We start from the raw sequence: 22,182 nt of genomic DNA, 5'->3' as shown, positions 1-22,182 counted from the left end.
TTACGAGCGGCTCTGAATCAGGCCCTGAATTAGGAAACCAATGGATGTGACCATAAGAAGCAGCTGGACTTGAAGGTGCCTATCCATTAGACGATTAAAATTAGCAATTGAATGGTTCGATAATCGTTTACAGATTGTTTAAAGAGTGTCTAAAACGACCAGCGATGCGCGCTCCCGCTGGTCGTTTAAACATCTTTCATCGGGCAAACATGGTGGTCAACCTGTCAGGTTCAGCATGTTTGCAGATGATTGATGAGCCTGCACTGAATGACTGCTCGTTCAGTGCAGGCTCATCACAGACTGACAATGTCAATGTCGTAATCGTGCAGTCTTATCCCTGTCTTCTAGTGGCTATGTGACCTTTACAGCTGCGTTTCCAACAGATACACGACAAGTGAATGTCTCGCAGTTTTGTGCAAGCTGAGTCTTTTGCCTCCTGATGGCACATGTACCATTTAGAAATGTTAGAAGAGGCTGTTATTTGTTCCTTGTTAGCTTACTGACTAAGGAAAGGACAAACACATATACAAAAGGAGGGCCTGATTCAGACCCACTCGCGAGCGGCTGTCCGCTCTCAAGTTGGTCAATGTCATGGACTGAGCATGCGCACGACGGATGGAGCTCCGTCGTGCGCATGCGCCAGACGCGACGAGCGAAGGAAAGTCCTTCGCTCGTTGTGTCTGATCAAAGGGGGCGTGCTGTCGATGTTGATTGACAGCACGCCCCCTTTGGTAGGCGTGCCGGGGGGTGCCTCCCTGACGGGGGCGTTCCCACGGGAACGCCTCCCGTCAGAAGCCGGCCCACTGACATCACTAGTTAAGTCAGTGGGAGTGATTTTGGCTCTGATAGAGCCAAAATCACTCTGGAGCTTGCGGTTGAAAACCTCAACCGCAGGCTCCGGCTCCCAATTTCGATGGTCGCGATGGTCTCGACCATCGCGGCCATCAAAATGCACGCTCGTATAGCCTGTGGGTGGTGACCCACAGCTATACGAGCGTCCAGAAGGACGCTCCATTTTCATGGAGGCCGGCCCTCATTCAGAGCGTGCGCTCTGCTCAGAGCGTACGGCTCTGAATGAGGGCCGGAGTGTATTAAACAATTACATACACATCTGCACATAGGAGCATAAATGCTAAACTTTTACCACAACATGAGATTCAAAAAGTTGAGAGACTCCGGTAGATGAGAAATAGCTACTAACAATCTTCAGAGTGTAAGCCTGAGAGCAGGGCCCTCATACCTCTCTCCGGGCCGTATTCAATTAGCGATAATTTATCGCTGATTTTTCATGTAAAAATGAAGAAAACTTCATTTAAAAAAAAGGGGAAAATGTGCAAAATCCCTATTTTTTTGTGTTAAAATGTGGGGATTTATTCCAGAACCCTTTGGACAGCCCCCCTAATGATACTTTAGCGAAAACATTCTTTGTAAATTGCGTACTTTGTCAAAAAACGACCACTGAAATTTCGGTCAAAATTTAATTTTTTTCCTAAAAAAATTCATTTAATGTATTGGGGCTGGTATTTCGGAGGGACATAAAGATGCACCAAGTATTTTAAACAGCGCACGTGGCTGGTTCAGGCGTTTTTTAATGGTTTTAAAAAAACACCTGTGCTGGCCACGTGCGATGTTTAAAACACTTGGCGCATCCTTATGGCCCTCTGAAATACCAGACCCAATACGCTAAATGCATATTTCACGGAAAAAAAAACATTTTGACAAAAATTTCAGTGGCCATTTTTTGCCAAAGTACGCAACTTATGATTTTTTTTTCGCTAAAGTATTATTAAGGGGGCTGTCCAAAGGGTTCTGTAAGAAATCCCCACATTTTTTTTGCAATTTTTTTTTCTCCAGTTCTTAGGCGAAAAACGTCCGTTTTTGCCGTCGTTGGTGAAATCGGCCGCAAATCGGCTGATCGCGGCCGATATATCGCCTGATCATACGGCCTATTCTCGAACGACGGCGAAAACAGACGATTTTGCCTCTAATTGAATACGGCTCTCTGTGTCTGTTGTTGCCCAGTCTTGTTCTATTACTACTTTGTTACCAATTGTAAAGCGCAACAATATATGCTGTTACTATATAAGTAAATATTAATAAGTACCGTAAATTATAATTTGACCAATCAGACTTTATGAAACACAATCATATGAGGACAATAAAGTCATTAGTTAGCTGGTTGCTATTGTTTCTGTGATTATAAGAAAAAACCTCTCACCTCTACGTCTGTTTCTGCTATAGTCATAGAAAGGTCCTGACAATGCCTATCTCATGGAGGTGCCAGTGTCCTTTGCTTGTGGCTACAGTATGGTAATAATGTGCCCAATTAAGAGAAGGATAATAGCAAGCCAGGCTTGTGATTACTGAGCCCAGACGCACATCCTGGGAGGATAGTACCAGTCCAGTAATGGAGTACTTACAGTACTGGGATCACTGGGAAGCAATAAGAAAAATAACAAAAAGCAGAAGCTGAGGTATTGCTAACAAGGCAATGCGGATCAGGTCACCCACAGTCTGTGTCTACGCTACGCGTTTCGCAGGTACCCCTTTCAGTGTAAAGAGCAGGTTGAATTGCCACATAGGTCAGGGGTCATTGGTATAAATGAAACCAATTTCCTATATGTGTCATGCGCTCCATATTGCTTGTAGAAAGGGGTGACTGTGAAACGCGCCGTGTTAGCAATAGCCCAGCATCACCTTGCTGTTTCCCTTCCTTTAGCACTCTCCAGTTTCCCCATGGTTGTAGTACATGACTTAGATTCTCATGGGCACGGTAGGACTGCGACTAAGAGCTATTAAGCTGATGAGACCTGTACACATACACAGGGGAATTACGGCTATGCACAGCCCAATATATGAGTAACTTAGTTTTGGTTGAAGTTGACAAACCAGACAAAGCCATCACTGTCCGTGGTTACAGATTAGTGGGCCCTATATCATTTCCTAAAACACAAGAGGTAACAAACATAGGACATATGAAGTTTGTATTTACACTTTCTATGGACGATGATGTCACCTTTGTCCAGTAACTCACCTGAGCGATGTTACCTATGTTGGGACTTAGGGCTTCTGATCTGGTGTCCGGTGGCTCCGGGTCTGATGTCCTCTATTAAGAGTTTTATATTTCATATTTATTTATATTTATGTTGCACTTACAGGGGGTCTCCATGCTAGGAGCAGGAATAATGAGGAAGATGATGGCATATACGATGATGAAGGGGAAGATCCAAATTATGCCAAAAACAGCTTGGGCTATATGTAAGAATACTATAAGTCTATTATACAATTATATTACATGTACATATTTATAATGACACTGGTGCTCATGATGGTTCTCATTTGACAATGTCTGTCCCTACAGTAACCCCAGTGCCCATGCCACCAGTGTCTGCCCCTACAATAACCCCAGTGCCCATGCCACCAGTGTCTGTCCCTACAGTAACCCCAGTGCCCATGCCACCAGTGTCTGTCCCTACACAGTAACCCCAGTGTCCATGCCACCAGTGTCTGTCCCTACACAGTAATCCCAGTGCCCATGCCACCAGTGTCTGTGCCTACAGTAACCCCAGTGCTCATGCCACCAGTGTCTGTCCCTACACAGTAATCCCAGTGCCCATGCCACCAGTGTCTGTGCCTACAGTAACCCCAGTGCTCATGCCACCAGTGTCTGTCCCTACACAGTAATCCCAGTGCCCATGCCACCAGTGTCTGCCCCTACAATAACCCCAGTGCCCATGCCACCAGTGTCTGTCCCTACAGTAACCCCAGTGCCCATGCCACCAGTGTCTGTCCCTACACAGTAACCCCAGTGCTCATGCCACCAGTGTCTGTCCCTACACAGTAATCCCAGTGCCCATGCCACCAGTGTCTGTGTCTACAGTAACCCCAGTGCTCATGCCACCAGTGTCTGTCCCTACACAGTAATCCCAGTGCCCATGCCACCAGTGTCTGTGCCTACAGTAACCCCAGTGCTCATGCCACTCTGGGCCTGATTCAGAGCCGCTCGTAAGCGGGCGCTCATTCGTTCCGAGCGATGTTCGCACATCTGCGCATGCGTATGGGTTGTAATGCGCATGCGCAAACCAGTCATTTGGTCGGAAATCGTGTGCTCGCAAAATAGCGAATGCCTGCTAATTTGAGTGACAGGATGAGGCGTTTGTGGGTGGTAACAGGGGAAGGTGCTTGAAAATGGGGGAGTGGAGATCCAAACACAGGCGTACCAAACGGTCAAAACGGGCGTTTTAAGGGTGTGCATAATTAACAAAGCAGCGTCATCGACCACGTCACTTGGTTGTCTTTTAGCCTGAACTGCTCGCATGATTGCGGTAGGAAAATCCAACCTCAGGCACTGCGAGCAGTTCATATGCCTTTCGATGTACTCGATTAATCTAATAAATAGCGGAGATGACGTAGGATGCGAGCGGCCAGGGGGAGTTTTTTTTTAAAATAGCGAGCGCATGTTTCGTTCACTCGTTCAGACATAGAGGCGTCAACAGACCGCAAAGAGTGAGCGCTTAATTTAAATAGCCACCCCCTTTTTCTGAACGAGTGTCCGCAAATAGCGTCCAGCTCTGAATCAGGCCCTCTGTCCCTACAGTAACCCTAGTGCCCATGTCACCAGTCTGTGCCTACAGTAACCCCAGTATCCATGCCACCAGTCTGTGCCTACAGTAACCCCAGTGCCCATGCCACCAGTGTCTGACATACATTAACCTCAATGCCCATGCCACCAGTGTCTGTCCCTACAGTAACCCCAGTGCCCATGCCACCAGTGTCTGTCCCTACAGTAACCCCAGTGCCCATGCCACCAGTGTCTGGCATACATTAACCTCAATGCCCATGCCACCAATGTCTGTCCCTACAGTAACCCCAGTGCCCATGCCACCAGTGTCTGTCCCTACAGTAACCCCAGTGCCCATGCCACCAGTGTCTGGCATACATTAACCTCAATGCCCATGCCACCAATGTCTGTCCCTACAGTAACCCCAGTGCCCATGCCACCAATGTCTGTCCCTACAGTAACCCCAGTGCCCATGCCACCAGTGTCTGTGCCTACAGTAACCCCAGTGCCCATGCCACCAGTGTTTGCCATGCATTAACCTCAATGCCCATGCCACCAGTGTCTGCCATACATTAACCTCAATACCCATGCCACCAGTGTCTGTGCCTACAGTAACCCCAGTGCCCATGTCACCAGTGTCTGTCCCTACAGTAACCCCAGTGCCCATGCCACCAATGTCTGTCCCTACAGTAATGCCAATGCCCATGCCATCAGTGTCTGTGCCTACAGTAACCCCAGTGTCCATGCTACCAGTGTCTGCCATACAATAACCTCAATGCCCATGCCACCAGTATCTGTCCCTACACTGTAACCCCAGTGCCCATGCCACCAGTATCTGTCCCTACACTGTAACCCCAGTGCCCATGCCACCAGTATCTGTCCCTACAGTAACCCCAGTGCCCATGCCACCAATGTCTGTCCCTACAATAACCCTGTGCCCATGCCACCAGTGTCTGCCATACATTAACCTCAATGCCCATGCCACCAGTGTCTGTGCCTATAGTAACTCCAGTGCCCATGTCACCAGTGTCTGTCCCTACAGTAACCCCAGTGCCCATGCCACCAGTGTCTGCCATACATTAACCTCAATGCCCATGCCACCAGTGTCTGTGCCTACAGTAACCCCAGTGCCCATGCCACCAATGTCTGTCCCTACAGTAACGCCCATGCCACCAGTGTCTGTGCCTTCAGTAACCCCAGTGCCCATGCCACCAGTGTCTGCCATACAATAACCTCAATGCCCATGTCACTAGTATCCACCAATAAATTGTCGCTAATTGACATGTCACCTATATCTGCTCATACATTAACTCTAACCATAGGGAAACGCAGGGGGGAAGGGTTCCGATTGCCTGGAAACCCCCCTCCTCAGTACACACCATCACCACAACAGAAATAGTAATATAATAGAATGTTACTAGTGTTACATGTTCTTCTCAGTATCACAAATGAAATAATTAGCACCACTTGTGGATCTTTCAATATGTCTACCAGTAATAAATACACCTGTGCACCAACTAGGAGATCTGGAAAACATGCACTGCTATAGATCATCAATAGGATTAATTATGAATACTGTTATCCAGTACATAAGGAAACCAGTATGTACATATATGTCCAGGGCAGTGCTGGGTTCTTCTGCTGCTCCCCCAGTCCAGATTTTCTCCCATACTCTGGAATGGTGCCCACATGTGAAATAAAAACATTCAGCTCGGGCAAGATGGCCCTACTGCCCCATCTAATGGCTTACTGTGATCGCTGGTCCTGTATATGTCAGAATTATTACACACAATACTTTGTATGATGCATATTAAAACTTGTTATTTGCTAATTCTGTCCTCTTCATAGATTTGCCTCTAAGATCAAGCATTTGGAACCCCCCCCCTCTAGAAGTCCTGCGTTTGCCCCTGCCAGCAGTCTACCATATACTATATATTCACCCCTAATACACCTACTCTCAAACCCAAACACCAGTCTCACCCATAGATTTGCTGCCACGTTCAGTATTGTTTTTACTATAAGTAGAGTTCTTGTCGATTGATGGAGGAATCCTGTTTGTGTTAATGCTCGCTTCTTATACCCACACAGCGTAGTGCTCCCAGACGACAGTGATGCCAGCCCTGGGCTAGCGGTGGAGGTCTCATCTTCCGATGTGGACAACAGAGCAAGCCTCTCCTCCGGTGCGAACACTCTCTCACCGTGTGCCTGTCTCATACTCTCTAGTGTGGTCTCTGCAGAGTGTGTCCATCTTCATGGTGTTGCAACCAGTTCTTGTATCTGTTTAATGTACTACTTGTGTGGTATGATTGATGCCTACACCGTATATAGACCTATGGTACTTACATTGTACAGTATGTATGTCATTAGGGAATGCCTATTGCAGAGTATTCTGGCTTTTACAATAACCTCTATGTTCTGTCTCCTGCAGTTGCCACGGATGACAATTATGTAAATGTGCGCCCTTCAAGCGACTCAAAGGGTAAAAGACACTCTAGCGGTTTATCTGGCTACTTGTATTGCTGTTTTTGTCTAGAGTTCAGTGACATATATAAACCCTATGAGAGTGTGGTTCAAGTGATGCTGGTAAAGAGGATGAGGAGAGATGCCAGGTGCGCAGAGGGCGATGTATGGAGGTGATTTATGAAAAACTGACCAATTCAGTTGAAGCACAGAATGCCGATATTCAGGCAAATAGTCAAGGTTTTCAACTGCAACGTTTCGGCTTTTAGTTGTTCATCAGGGTATTGCATAAACAATATCTGGCAGAGAAGAAGTGTTCATGTGCTAAATGACTCTTGTAAACTGCACCTTATTTTAAAGTCACTGATAACTTTGAGCAGAAGAATATTTAGGGCAGTAGATGGCAGTAGGACAGTAGAGCAGTAGATGGCAGTAGAGCAGTAGATGGCACTAGATGGCAGTAGATGGCAGTAGATGGCAGTAGAGCAGTAGATGGCAGTAGAGCAGTAGATGGCAGTAGATGGCAGTAGAGCAGTAGATGGCAGTAGATGGCAGTAGATGGCAGTAGAGCAGTAGATGGCAGTAGAGCAGTAGAGCAGTAGATGGCAGTAGAGCAGTAGATGGCAGTAGAGCAGTAGAGCAGTAGATGGCAGTAGGGCAGTAGATGGCAGTAGAGCAGTAGATGGCAGTAGAACTACAGCTAACAACATAAAATTTTAACAACTTTCATGGTTTCCATAACAGTTGCAAAAAAACATGTTGTTGCCTTATCTGTAGTGTGACAGGATTATTTTAGCGTCTTATCGATAGGCGGAAAAATAACATATTTTTTATTGCCACTTATCACAGCGACAATACGGCTGCAATTTACTAATGACACGTCACCAGGTGATATAGGCTGGCACCAATTACAGGAAAAATGAAGCTAGTCATTAATATCTATCGATCTATCATATATCTAATGTCACACCGTGCTCAGTATTGTTGTGACAAAGCTTATGTAGAAACAGGCGGCACAGCACATCTGTTACACTAATGAGGGATTGCATCACAAATACGCAGCTGTTGACCTTCATTTATGGGCTCGCCCATCCAATACCTGATTTACAAAGATCCGATTCCCAGTAACCTTTGTTTCCTGTTTCCCTGCAGTTTCGGCCGATGACAATTATGTGAATGTTGGGAAGTCCGGTGACTCCAAGGGTACGCTCATCACCTTGTGTTAATGGGGTCCACTCTTGTAACCAATACAAGTGTAGATTTAGAGCGCAAAAAGGGCTGGGAGAGGGGAGGTCCAACAAACTTTGGGTCTGGTATATTAGTTATAGAGCAGTGCAGATCTGTAACTACACTTTTTAGTGCCCTGTGCTAGAAAGAACAATGGCGCCCCCCCTCCCTTCCTATTTTTCAAATGGGGACACTAGATGCGCACCCAAAAAAGGACCATGGCCTTATGGGGAAGGGCCAGGGAAGAGATGGGGAGGCCAGGAGATGCTGGGGATAAATAGGGACATAATATAGTGCACCTGAGAGAGGGCCATGGCCTCATGGGGGAAGGGCCAGGGAAGAGATAGGGGAGGCCAGGAGATGCTGGGGATAAATAGGGACATAATATAGTGCACCTGAGAGAGGGCCATGGCCTCATGGGGAAGGGCCAGGGAAGAGATAGGGGAGACCAGGAGATGCTGGGGATAAATAGGGACATAATATAGTGCACCTGAGAGAGGGCCATGGTCTCATGGGGAAGGGCCAGGGAAGAGATAGGGGAGGCCAGGGGATGCTGGGGATAAATAGGGACATAATATAGTGCACCTGAGAGAGGGCCATGGCCTTATGGGGAAGGGCCAGGGAAGAGATGGGGAGGCCAGGAGATGCTGGGGATAAATAGGGACATAATATAGTGCACCTGAGAGAGGGCCATGGCCTCATGGGGGAAGGGCCAGGGAAGAGATAGGAGAGGCCAGGAGATGCTGGAGATAAATAGGGACATAATATAGTGCACCTGAGAGAGGGCCATGGCCTCATGGGGAAGGGCCAGGGAAGAGATAGGAGAGGCCAGGAGATGCTGGGGATAAATAGGGACATAATATAGTGCACCTGAGAGAGGGCCCTGGCCTCATGGGGAAGGGCCAGGGAAGAGATAGGGGAGACCAGGAGATGCTGGGGATAAATAGGGACATAATATAGTGCACCTGAGAGAGGGCCATGGCCTCATGGGGAAGGGCCAGGGAAGAGATAGGGGAGGCCAGGAGATGCTGGGGATAAATAGGGACATAATATAGTGCACCTGAGAGAGGGCCATGGCCTCATGGGGAAGGGCCAGGGAAGAGATAGGGGAGGCCAGGAGATGCTGGGGATAAATAGGGACATAATATAGTGCACCTGAGAGAGGGCCATGGCCTCATGGGGAAGGGCCAGGGAAGAGATAGGGGAGGCCAGGAGATGCTGGGGATAAATAGGGACATAACATAGTGCACCTGAGAGAGGGCCATGGCCTCATGGGGAAGGGCCTGGGAAGAGATAGGAGAGGCCAGGAGATGCTGGGGATAAATAGGGACATAATATAGTGCACCTGAGAGAGGGCCATGGCCTCATGGGGAAGGGCCAGGGAAGAGATAGGGGAGGCCAGGAGATGCTGGGGATAAATAGGGACATAATATAGTGCACCTGAGAGAGGGCCATGGCCTCATGGGGAAGGGCCAGGGAAGAGATAGGGGAGGCCGGGAGATGCTGGGGATAAATAGGGACATAATATAGTGCACCTGAGAGAGGGCCATGGCCTCATGGGGAAGGGCCAGGGAAGAGATAGGGGAGGCCAGGAGATGCTGGGGATAAATAGGGACATAATATAGTGCACCTGAGAGAGGGCCATGGCCTCATGGGGAAGGGCCAGGGAAGAGATAGGGGAGGCCAGGAGATACTGGGGATGATATAAGAGGAAGCTACAAGTGAGAATGATAATAAACAGATAAGTGACAGGCCCAAACAGCGCCCCCTGACCTGTGGTGCCCTGTGGCAAGGCACTGGTCGCGCCACCCTAGTTACGGCCCTGGAGCAGTGTATGTTTATGGTATATTAGCCAGTGAATATGCACCAACCAAGTCTAACAATGTTAATAATAGTAATCATTCAACTGGTGGAGGGGTCTTTCTCTCCCCCGGGTCATTACAATGCCCCCGGCTGTACTCTTTAGTGGTCCCTTCTCTCCGCCCCGTGCAGTGGGAGCTGTTAGCAGGGGGAGGAGGGGGATGGATCCCATTGTGTGAGTCTGACCTGGGACAGACCACGCACAATTATTATACAAAGTATGAGGCATTGCCTCCAGCAGGCCATAGCTGGTGGGGAACGATGCCCTTACACAGAGCAGATATAATAACACCCATACATAGACATGAGAAGTAAGACTGTGGCTGAGGGGCGCGACAGAGAGAATGACATTTATGGATGGCAGCAAGAAATGGGGGTATGCAGTCATTATGTCGACCCCTGAATGTAAACATGACCTGAATGTCAACACGGTCAAAACGTCGACAGTCCATGTTAGGGTTAGGTTGTGGTTAGGGCAGGATTAAGGTTAGGACTCACATACCCTAAAAATGTCATGTTGACATATTATTGTCCATGTCGACCACCAGAATGTTAACATTGAGACATGTTGACATTTTGGTGTCGACATTCTAGTTGTCAACATTGTGCACCAAACCCAGAATTGAGATGGAGAAGATAAGCAGCATTGTTGTTGGAGTGCGGTGGACAAGCTCCAGGGACAGCTGGCTCCGTACCGCAGAATCTAATGCCCATCACTCTCCTTATTCCCCAGGTGGGAGTCTAGAGTACGTCAATGTGAATGACGCAGAAAAACTCCCGATGAATCCAGGTGAGTTCTGTACCCGTATATATATATATATATATATATATACTGTATATATATATATATATATACTGTATATATATATATATATATAAAAAAAAAGCAAGGAAAAAACATGATATTACCACTGTTATGTGCTGATTATATTCAAATAATGTCCCTTTAATAATAACCAAAGTGTTAGCGAGATCATAGCTTGTAAAATATAGATAGGTATCTTGCAGTCCTCCCGCTGACACTACAAGTCCCAGCATGCTCTGCCTGCCACGTGTGGGCACCAAGTGGCATGTCAGCTGATAAAGCCAATGTTGCTGTAAAGAGCCGTCAGACAGTGCATTGTACCTTATAATGATGATGGTCCCTCGCATTGGATCTCTGCTAGATAGATACCATACCTGTCTGGTGTCATGGAATGAGCCAGGACAGTGCAGGGTGTCACATCACATTCCATGTCATGCTCCTTTCCTGCAGTGTAACGTGGCGATAGGGCACTGCGCTTCCATATTCTGATGGATTATTGTTCCCGGCAGTTCTAGAGGGAGTCATGGTAACCATGACCTGAAATGACCATTATAATACATAATAACACTTAATTGTTTTACATCAACAACATGGTAACATACAGATTACTGAATTTATTTTCTCCTATGTGACAATTCTCTTTTCTCCGTTTGTGACGGTGACCGCTCTGTCCATTTATGGCTGCGTATGCATTACGCTCGTTTCACCGTAATATATAAATAACTAATATGCTGTTTATACTGCGTTGTCTTTTGCAGACAGTGAAGACGATGATATGCCAGATTATGAAAATGTGGTTAATGGGAATACAGGTGGGTAATTATTATAAGCGATCAGTTTCACCGAGATGAATGGATGGGGTATAAGTAACCATGGGGGGTCAGTTCCAAAGACTTAAGTGTTCATAGCGCCACCAAAGGGAAGAGCTTGTAGGATCTGGTCATTCTGTGACCGCCAAGGCAGTAACCTATTATGTCTCATAGAGAAAAGTGCAGTTATATTTCATTTTAAAGAATTTACTCAAATTTTCCCTTTTCTACAACCACTAGCCCGCTCTTTCTGATGGCTGCCCCGTCCCAGTCCCCGTCCCCCCGTCCCATCTCCCATAGCTCTACGACAACCAAACTCCACCACATCCCAGGCCTCTCCCATACCATAGTCATGTCTTGACCCTAACCATAGCTAACATCTGTAAATGACTGAGGTTGTGCATTTCCCTGTCCTTTAGGGATCTCCAGGCCATATACGGGTATACTGGGAGCAGTTCCTCCATATCTGCAAATGAGGCATTCGTATCCCATACTGCCTATATCAACTAGACCATTAGGTTCTCATTTTAACTTTTCTAATGAGCCAGTTGGCATCTTCGGCTAACGTGAAAGAGCCACATGAAGTCACTTGGGGCGACACCTGAGTGAGCGAACTGGTGAGGTTGCAGTTTTATCTTCCATAACTCTGCGCATCTAATAAAATACTTACAAATTGCATGCAATGTGCATATTTTTGTTGTACATTTGTGTGAGATGTGCGTGGACCCCCGTGTTTTGGTTTAGGCAAAACCACCCCCAAATGTTATGGTTTTGTTTTTGGCAAAACCACCCTCAAGTGTTTCGGTTCAGTTTTGGGTTTATTTTTAAAAAAAAAAAAAAATTTATAAAAACAGCTAAAATCATTTCAAAAACCTGAGATCCAGATTTTAGATCCGAGTTAAAAACTTACACGAAGACCTGAGCTGAGACTCTGTTCTAATGGGAACCCCAAAAGTGATCCGAGCTGGGACTTGGCTCAACTCGGAATCCCAAAGTGTCAGTTTTCAGCAAAAATGAACCCCTCGTCTCTAGTTTTTTGGGGTGTTTTTTTTGCTCAAATAGTTCTTGAATAAAAATAGGCAAATAGAATGCAGTAAGATGATAGAAAAGTGAAGTTCTGCCAGCACAAATGTGAGCCCCTGAAATTCAGTCGGCACAAATATTGGGGTTCCTCGGGCACAAACAGAGAAGGTTCCCATCCTCGGACAAAGTTGTGTCTTGCCTCTCATATTATTTTTTTTATATTGTTGTGTTGCAGGTTAGGACCCGTAGATGTTGAAGGGCTGACCCACGTTTAACGCTGGAAGATTTCTCCCTTATTTCCTGACCAATGCAGTAAAAAAGAAGAAAAAAGATGATCCGGATTATTTTTTATTTTCTGCACATTCTCAGCCTAATTTCTCCATGGAGGTAAAATGTGGCTCTTTTTTCGGACATGCCAGAAATCTATACCCCTTTCCATGCCAGACCATTCCGCATTGTGGCGTTGTCGTGTGCCTACTTTGGCTTCCAGTCTCTCGTTCGCCTCGGAAGTTTTAACCTGCAAGTCTGAGAATTGAACATGTACGAGTTATTTAAATCTGCTACTCCGAGGCCGAAAGACGTGAGGTTGTGGTGTAAGGAAATGGACCTTCAGCATCTAGTTCTGCATTTTATATTCCTTGTCTCGGACGAATGACCGAGTCCAGCTCTCCAACCATTTACAGTTTGGCAATCTGCTAATGGGACGTTCTTATGCAGACGGCTGTTGCCTGGCCTTAACTGAAGACTGTAAAGACATTACTGGATTTTTAACTGGGAATAGACTAAACATTTCTAAAACTTTCATACACGGTTAAATCAAACTGTACAATACAACATAGCACGCCACAAGCTATTCATACACACCACGTCGTTTTAGGGGCTTTATTGCATCAGTTTGTGTTTGGTTTTTATTCATCGCTTCAAAATACTTTATCCTCTGTCTGACGTTTCTTTTTAATATATTACTCTATGGTTGGGGTCATTATTTGGCTAGTACGTTCATAGCCAGGAAGATAAAAATGAAGATTATTGCTCTCCCTCTTTTTTTTTTATCTTCTAATTTTTTTAATTTCTTTAATTAATTTTATTTTATATACAGATTTTATAAAATTAAAATGGCGATACATAACATCGCGATAATAATGTGAGAAAGCTCGGGCATCAAAATGAGAGATTACCAATGTATTTTCCCAGCCAAGAAACGCAACCCCCTCCCCCAGCCACACTCATATTCCTCGTCATCTAGTAAGTCAGAGGCCGCATCTGACTCCACTACGTTTTCCTACTCTGGTTGTGAAACTGACCAAAAAATGTGAAGAGATGTTTACAGCCTGTGACAAAATTTGGATCATGGAGAAAATCAGAGAGGGGCCATTTTGTGCTAGCGCTAATTAATTTCACCTTCTAGCATCCTATCAACCACAATAATGTGGGATGATCATGGTAAATTACCAAAATAGCCTGTCAGTCCACACGTTTTTCCCATATGGTTCAACCTGCTGGAAAAATCTGAATTAAAAATGGCCGCCTCAGGATGACAGCAATATGGACGTTGAGTTTACAATGCTACTAGAAATTTACATTCAGTAGTATGAGAATATTCATGAAAACTGCTGCGCAAGAAGGTATTTATAACAGCCAATCAGATATTTGCTTTCATTTTCTAAACTGTACTAGATAAATTGTCAGAATCTGATTGGTTGCTATGGGTTACATAAAATTTTTCCTTAGCACCAGTTTTCCCCAGTGTGGTCAACATGGATTCAAGAGTTACTTATAATAATATAATCTTGGTCAAATGAGCACATACAGTACGTTTATAATTCATTGTTCTGTTCATCCGCCTATCCTGCAGTTAGTAAATGGACTTTTAGGTTTGACATTGTGATATATAATGTGACCTTTTTGATGTGATTTATCATTCCTGAGAAGAGATAGAACCTGTAAATATCTTTTTATACCTTATTATTATTTTGTAGATATTTCTTTGTTTCCGTTTGCTTTGTCGCTGACAAAAACCTGAGATTTTGGCAACATCCATTCATAATTGTTACAGTTCCATCTACAGAGGACTCGGAGTTGTATAAGAGACAAATGAGGGTCTTCTGGTCCAGAGAGTGAGAAGCGAAACCCCCAATAGTCGGGTTTCTTTCATTGCCAAACACTTTTAGACCTGAGCTCAGTCTTATTAAATGGAAATGTAAAAACTACAGCAAAACTAATTCATAATTCATTGTATTAACCATACTGTAATTTGGATATTTGGACATGCAATTTTTGTCTTCAATGCCTATTTATTTTTGTTTTGTGTTTTTTTTTTATTCACATGTGTTTATATGTTACTAAAGGCTGTATATTAAATGTATGGGTGTATTTGCCTTCCATTGTGCTCAATCACTCCAAGGGGTACATTTGCTACCCTAGCACGTTTTAAAGCCGCCGCAGCCCCATCTTCAGCTGCTAGATTTAAAGGGACAATCAGATCGTAGATATCATTTTTCTTGTACAGGTTAGTTTAGTAAATAATAGCCATTGTCTGATGGTAGATACATAATTGCTAACGCTCCTGGGACGGCCGGGAGCCTCCCAAAAATCAGGTGGTGCTGCCAGCCCCCTGGAGAAACAGGCAAGTCTCCCGACAGGCCGCCTCTCCCCCCTTCCCCGGAAACCCCTGCACCACCCACACAAGTCACCACGGGGGGGGGGAGTCTTTTGATGCAAGATCTGTCAGTGCTGCTGCCATAGCCGGGGGAGGGTTCCGGAGGCTAAGTATGTGCGATGTAGCCCATAGATGGCGTTAGCTGTGGGGGCCAATATTCGGAATGCATCGCATTGTGGATGTTGGTAAATTTGGCAGCATCGCATCCCCCATAGAAACCTAGGAGGGAGGCGGTTGCCTGCGCCGCGGTAATGGAGGGACCACAGCACATCCGGAGGAAACTTAATATTTGAGGTTCACCCCTGAAAACATTTTTTTTCGGGTATTATATCTCAAATATCCAATGATAAATGGGCCCCTCAGAGATTTACGCAATTCCATTTTGTGGATGGATCTTGCATTTCAAAAGGAAAACCATTAGGCCCTATGTGTAATCAGTGTAATCAGTATAATAAGTGTAATCAGTATAATAAGTGTAATCAGTATAATCAGTGTAATCAGTATAATCAGTATAATCAGTATAATCAGTGTAATCAGTATAGTCGGTGTAATCAGTGTAAACAGTATAGTCGGTGTAATCGGTGTAATCAGTATAATCGGTATAATCGGTGTAATCGGTGTAATCAGTGTAAACAGTATAGTCGGTGTAATCGGTATAATCGGTATAATCGGTGTAATCAGTGTAAACAGTATAGTCGGTGTAATCTGTATAATCGGTGTAATCAGTGTAATCAGTGTAATCAGTGTAATCAGTGTAATCAGTGTAATCAGTGTAATCAGTATAGTCGGTGTAATCAGTGTAAACAGTATAGTCGGTGTAATCGGTGTAATCGGTATAATCGGTGTAATCAGTGTAATCAGTGTAATTGGTGTAATCGGTGTAATCGGTGTAATCAGTATAATCAGTGTAATTAGTGTAATCAGTATAATCAGTGTAATTAGTGTAATCAGTATAATCAGTGTAATCAGTGTAATCAGTGTAATCAGTATAATCAGTGTAATCAGTGTAATTAGTGTAATCAGTGTAATCAGTATAATCAGCATACACTTTTGTTTTAGATAAACTGGAGATTCTGATTAAGCTTAGTTTTGCAGTTCACATTATTGAACCAATTATAGGTTTTTCTTACACTAAAGCCCATGTTCAATTAGCCACAAAAAGTCCCGGGCTTTTCGCCTGTTATACTTTCCGTCACCTTCGCCTGTTTGGGACGCGAATTTGCGACATGTGCGTCTCCGCGTTTCACCCTATTGAATTGCCAAACAGGCGAAAACGCAAATAGGCGAATGCATCTCAGGCGGAAAGTACTGAATAGATTGGGGGAGTCAGTCTGTACCCCAATATTAGACGCCCTGACACAGGAAATCATTACAGATATGTACTATTAGCCCTAATAAAAGTACTTTGTGTCCTTAAGTTGTGTTAAAAGGTTGCTAGAAGCTTTTTTGTAAAAGTGCTGAAGAATGACAGAAAACAGTATTTTTGGATTAAAATAAATAGTCCGGTCAGATTTGGGGTACTGGAAAATGGGTGCCAGTATATTTTTGTGTCGCTAAAGTGCAGTTTTAAAATAGGGGAAAAACCCACCTGCTGCATGCACCTGCAAACGGGATCACAGTCGCAGGCACGCACCAAAAACGATGGCGACATGCCTGCATTTACGTCACCCCCTCCCCCGTTGCCGCCCACAAACTGTCCTTGTCTGTCAGTCACTTTGCAAATAAATCTTTTCTGCGAGCATCAGCATCAATCTAACTTGCTACCTGCGCAGATTACCAATAGTCTGGCATTTGTCAAACAGATGTCAGTTTGCAGCTGATTGGCTGGAGCGCCATTATTATTTATTTATTACCAGTTATTTATATAGCGCACACATATTCCGCAGCACTTTACAGAGAATATTTAGCCATTCAAATCAGTCCCTGCCCCAGTGTAGCTTACACTCTATATTCCCTATCACATGCTCACACACTTACATACATACAGTAGGGTTCATTTGTATTGGGAGCTAATTAACCTACCAGTATATTTTTGTAGTGTGGGGGGAAACCGGAGTACCCGGAGGAAACCCATGCAAGCACAGGGAGTATATGCAAACTCCACACAGGGTCGCAGTGGTATTTGAACCCACGACCTCAGTGCAGTGAGGCAGTAATACTATCAAACTTGTTGCGTATGATAGCACTCGTTGATAAAAGGGATTCCTTCATTACAGCCTCAGCCCAACCACCACCCCCTCTCCCCTGCGCATGTAATATAAGAGAGGACCTGCAGGGCCTGCAATTATCAAACATTTCACTCTACAGATGGGTACACACTGCAAAGATACTGTATATCTGTAGATGATGGTCGTTTATACACACTGAGGGCAGTTGCTGCTGCATGTGTACGGGTGATTGGCTGATCGCCTGTACACACTTGCCAATGGACAGATATACTGTATCTGCAGTTATATCTGTCCATCGGCTGTGCAGCACAGCCGATGCGATATGTCTGCGAGCGACGTCGTTCACAGACATATTGCTGGTACACACTGGCCGATGGACACCCGATGTATCGGCCGATCAACTGATCGGCCAATATATCGGCCAGTGTGTATACAGCTTACCCCCTGCCTGCTCTATTCTGCATTCATACAGATTGCAGGGATAAAAAGCTGTCTTGCATATCTGTGAAATATAATTATTACAATATACTGTAAATACAGTAGAAAGCTTTTATAAGTCTTTTAATATTGAGACAACTCTCTATCCCATAGATAGAGAATCGTACAAAAGATCTTGCTTTTTTTTCTATTTACCCATAACTGAAAACAATTCCTTTTATACAGGATTCTGCTGCCTTGTAGATTTATTTTATGTGCTAGATATGACGACAGATCTGCTGTGCATTTATAATCATATCCAACAGGCAGACCTGGGAGTTATCTTTTGTCATGTCCAAGGTTTAAAGCAATGGGCAGATCTGCCTGGATGACAGCGTTCCCCGAAGTTGGGGCTTCTCCCTGAACACGTGAATTGTTTTGTATCAGAGGAAGCTCACGAGCAGCTTAGACTATTGGCGTGTTACATAGACCCCTCGCTGCAGGCAGAAACTGAAATTAGGGCAAGTGGAGGCTCTGAAGTGGCCGGGTTTTACAGTGCAGCTTCCTGTCCTTTTGTGGTTTTGTTGGGTTGGTGTGAATCATGGTTCTCCGAGGCTGCTTAGTCTCCAACCGGGGGTGGCGTAGATACAAACACTATAAAGTCTTTCTCATACTCTCATCATCGGAGAGTCAGTGACTAGAGAGAGGGAGGGAGACAGAAAAAGGGAACCGACAAGCCAGGTGAGGGACTACTGACCGAGAAGGAGAGGTTGCTGAACAGTGCGAAGAAGATAACCGGTGACGGATAAAGTGAGGAAGAGGAAGGATGAGTTAGAACATCTGGACGTGGCTGAGAGAAGGTTGGGTGAGGACGTGGCTGTGAATGGGACCTGGCGCAGCGGACATATCCCACACGGCGTTTGGCACCTGGATTCTTGGAGGGCTCGCAATATCGGTCATGGCTTTTCTCCTCGGCTGCGCCAGTTGCCGGCAAAGTGAGTATGGTTTACCCGATGTCTCGCTCATCACTCGGTGGACTTCTGTCTCTGAAACTCTCTGCATAGATGACAGTCTTTAGCAGTCAGTCACTTTCTCTGTATTGCATGTACCCACTGGGAAGTTGTATCACTTGTAGCGAATGGCGCCGCTCACCCACCCTACCCACTCTCCCACCAGTAGTGTCGGGAACTCAACGGCAACCACACTCACTGTACCGCACTGGTTTAAGTAACGGGACCATTCATTATTAGAGGCCCGTATTCAGCAAACTCTACTCTATATTATCTATAGATGGCGTTGGCTCCATTTGCCTCCCTTTGCCCCCTGTGGCCCTGCGCAACCTACTGTAGTGCGCATGCGTGAAATCAGCTCCCGCTTGCGCAGTAAAGATGCGTACACACGGACAGATATATCGTTAAGATATGAACGATATTGTTTAACAATATATAGTTCATTTCATTCATTTTTATGCAGTGAACGACCAATGATGCGCGTTCCCGCATGAATGATAACGATATCTTTGATCCTCCGTGCACACAGGCCAATCTGGGCGATATCGTCAACTTTGCCTGTTCAGAGATGTGGCAGGATGACTCACTGAGAGATATCTTTCATGTTGTTGGTGGTACAGATCGTCCCGTGTGTATGCACCTTAACACTGCGCATAATTGCTCTGGTACTGTTTTAACCACCACCTCATCTCATGGCGAGATGAATAGAACATTTTTAGGAGGCTTTAGTAGCCTATTGATGAATATGCCCCCTAGTGAGGTCAGGGCCGCAACTAGGGGGTGGCTGGAGGTGCACGTGGACCGGGTGTTCCGCTGCACCCGGTGTCAGTGACCTCCAGCCCGGCCGTCCATCGGCCGTGCATGCCGGTCAACTTGCTCGATTTTCAGCAGGTTACTATAGGGACCCGTTATCAACGATTGCCAGCATACCAGGGAAGGTTTATAACGATCTGACAGCGATATCGTATCGCAGGCAGATCGCTACGTATGTACACACCATAACTCTCCTCTGAGTGAGTATAGCTTATTCAGTACTCCAGTTTAGGAGAACATATATACAATTATACATAGTGCTTTGTTGCTATTTATATAAGAGATTTTTTTGAGACTCCTTCTCCCTTGTAATGCACTTGTTAAACTGGGAGTCACAAATGGATTGATTAGTTTTTATACTTGGATCGCTTCCCTTTTATAAGGGCAGTTAGCAGTCTGCTCCTTCCTATATGGTGTACTGATAGTAATGACACCAGTATTTATTCCAGACAGTTCAATCAATCAGCACACTCTTTTACTGGGATATTACCTCAGTCCTCCAGTGCCTTTATGTCACTCAGGGCCTGATTCTGACCCGCTCGCGAGCGCTATGCGCTCGCAAGCGGGTCGATGGTGGCCCAGTGCGCTTGCGCGAGACCCGCATAGCGACGGGCAAACCGTCGCTCCAGGTCTTGTACCAAAGGGGGCGTGCTGTCGATGTTGAGTGACAGCACGCCCCCTTTGGTGGGCGGTCCGGGGGAGTGGCTGCACAAACTGAGGCGTTCCCGTTCTAAAAAAAAAAAAGCCCGGCCCTGATTCAGAGCAAGCGCTCTGTCAGAGCGTCCGGCTCTGAATCAGGGCCTCAGTCAGTGTGATAATACTCACTAGGAGCATCGTAGAAGAGACTTTATTACCCCTTGTTCCCAGCGACAGCGCACTTTCAGCTGAATATCCTTTCCCTGCATGCAGCGTGGAGCAATACACTTTATTATTATTATTATTATTATTATTATTATCATTTTTTTATATGGCGCCACAAGTGTTCCGCAGCACCTTTCATAGTACATAAACAAATAAGTAACCAGCGACTTACAGTACAATACAATACAGGACAAGGACATGGATAATAAACATTGCTATATTAGCGACCTTTACACCCACCTAAGCAGCCAGGTGTTAGTTGCCCTAGTGGGGAGTAAGAGATAAATGAATATACAGTAGGGAGAAGTACAAGAGGGTAGAGGGCCCTGCTCAAAAGAGCTTACATTCTAAAAGGGAGGGGCAGACACACAGGAGTGACACAGATGGGGGAGGTGGGGAGGAAGGAAGAAGTAGCAGCACGTTAGGATGAGAGCTGGAAGGCTTTAATGAAGTAGTGGGTCTAACGTGTTTCCCGGCCTCAGCGGCTTCCTCAGACTGAAACTTGTGGAGATGTGATTGTATGTTTGGCTTTATTAACAGTTCAGAAATATGTATATGCCATCCTGATAAAGCCATTATTATATGTATGTTTGCTGTATTTGTAATTTTTAGGAATATGGGCCTGATTCCGAGCCAGACGCTCTGAACGAGCGCCCGCTCTGAATCAGGATGTTTTTTTTTAATGGTGCGGTCTCTTGGCCGCTCGCATAGCTGTGGGTTACCACCCACAGCTTATGCGAGCGTCCATGATGATGGTCGCGATGGTCAAGACCATTGCGACCATCGGGCTTGCGACGAGACCCTTGCGGTAGGGTCTCGTTGCCGCAAGCCCAAGAGTGCTTTTGGCCGCTATCAGAGCCAAAAGCACTCCCACTGACATCACTTGTGATGTCAGTGGGGCCGGCTCCAGATGGTAGGCGTTCCCATGGGAACGCCTCCGTCTGGGCAGACACGCCCCGGCCCGCCCACCAAAGGGGGCGTGCTGTCACTCAACATCGACAGCACGCCCCCTTTGTAGCGAGACCCGGAGCGACGGCTTCCCCGTCGCTATCCAGGTCTCGCGCATGCGCACGACGGAGCCAGCTCCGTCGTACGCATGTGCTCTGGGCCACCATCGACCCGCTCGCGAGCGGGTCTGAATCAGGCCCTATATCCCAATATATCGTCTATTTTGAATAATTGATGGCCATTTTTCTTTTCATTTTATACACATTTTTTTTAATAAAATATCTTAAGAATTATTTGCATTAATATGTGAGTAATGTGACAATTTGCAGCGCTTCCTGATACATTTTGTGTTTCTTTGATGTTGTGTAAGTAAGAGGGGGGCAATTTCCTATATACAGGAAGCTGCAGTAATAATTGGATCAGGTTATCATAGTAGTGAGTTAGACCAGGAGCCAGGTTGTCTTATTGATTTATATCATAGTTACTGCACTGGCTTTAGTATATATATATATCTTACCGTTCTGTACAGGAAACCCCGCCCACACCTTGTTATCATATAAA

The 22,182-nt window shown here is 45.5% G+C and overlaps 2 protein-coding genes across 7 annotated transcripts in view; both read left to right on the top strand.

Moving 5' to 3' along the window:
• The window catches only part of LOC148506344 (uncharacterized), a 38,773-nt gene extending 23,668 nt beyond the window's left edge, over window positions 1-15,105 (top strand). For 5 of the 6 annotated variants that reach the window (XM_088446834.1, XM_088446833.1, XM_088446836.1 and 2 more), the window contains exons 8-14: window positions 3,159-3,258; window positions 6,650-6,741; window positions 6,990-7,040; window positions 8,174-8,224; window positions 10,842-10,898; window positions 11,672-11,725; window positions 12,981-15,105. In XM_088446834.1, the coding sequence (XP_088302960.1) occupies window positions 3,159-3,258; window positions 6,650-6,741; window positions 6,990-7,040; window positions 8,174-8,224; window positions 10,842-10,898; window positions 11,672-11,725; window positions 12,981-12,985 (410 nt within the window). In that variant the 3' untranslated portion in view covers window positions 12,986-15,105. Of the gene's footprint in view, window positions 1-3,158; window positions 3,259-6,649; window positions 6,742-6,989; window positions 7,041-8,173; window positions 8,225-10,841; window positions 10,899-11,671; window positions 11,734-12,980 lie in introns of those variants that run through there. The other variant, XM_088446838.1, reaches the window with a different exon arrangement.
• Window positions 15,106-18,872: 3,767 nt separating this feature from the next.
• LOC148506343 (uncharacterized) overlaps window positions 18,873-22,182 on the top strand; it is a 36,536-nt gene continuing 33,226 nt past the window's right edge. Inside the window, exon 1 of the mRNA XM_088446869.1 lies at window positions 18,873-18,984. Within this exon, the coding sequence (XP_088302995.1) occupies window positions 18,873-18,984 (112 nt within the window). The remainder of the gene's footprint in view (window positions 18,985-22,182) is intronic.

This window comes from Taudactylus pleione, unplaced genomic scaffold, assembly GCF_031769625.1.
Source record: "Taudactylus pleione unplaced genomic scaffold, aTauple2 ptg000407l, whole genome shotgun sequence".
Classification (NCBI taxonomy): domain Eukaryota; kingdom Metazoa; phylum Chordata; class Amphibia; order Anura; family Myobatrachidae; genus Taudactylus; species Taudactylus pleione.
The sequence above is the reverse complement of the archived record's forward strand: the minus strand, read 5'-3'. Positions and strand labels throughout refer to the sequence as shown.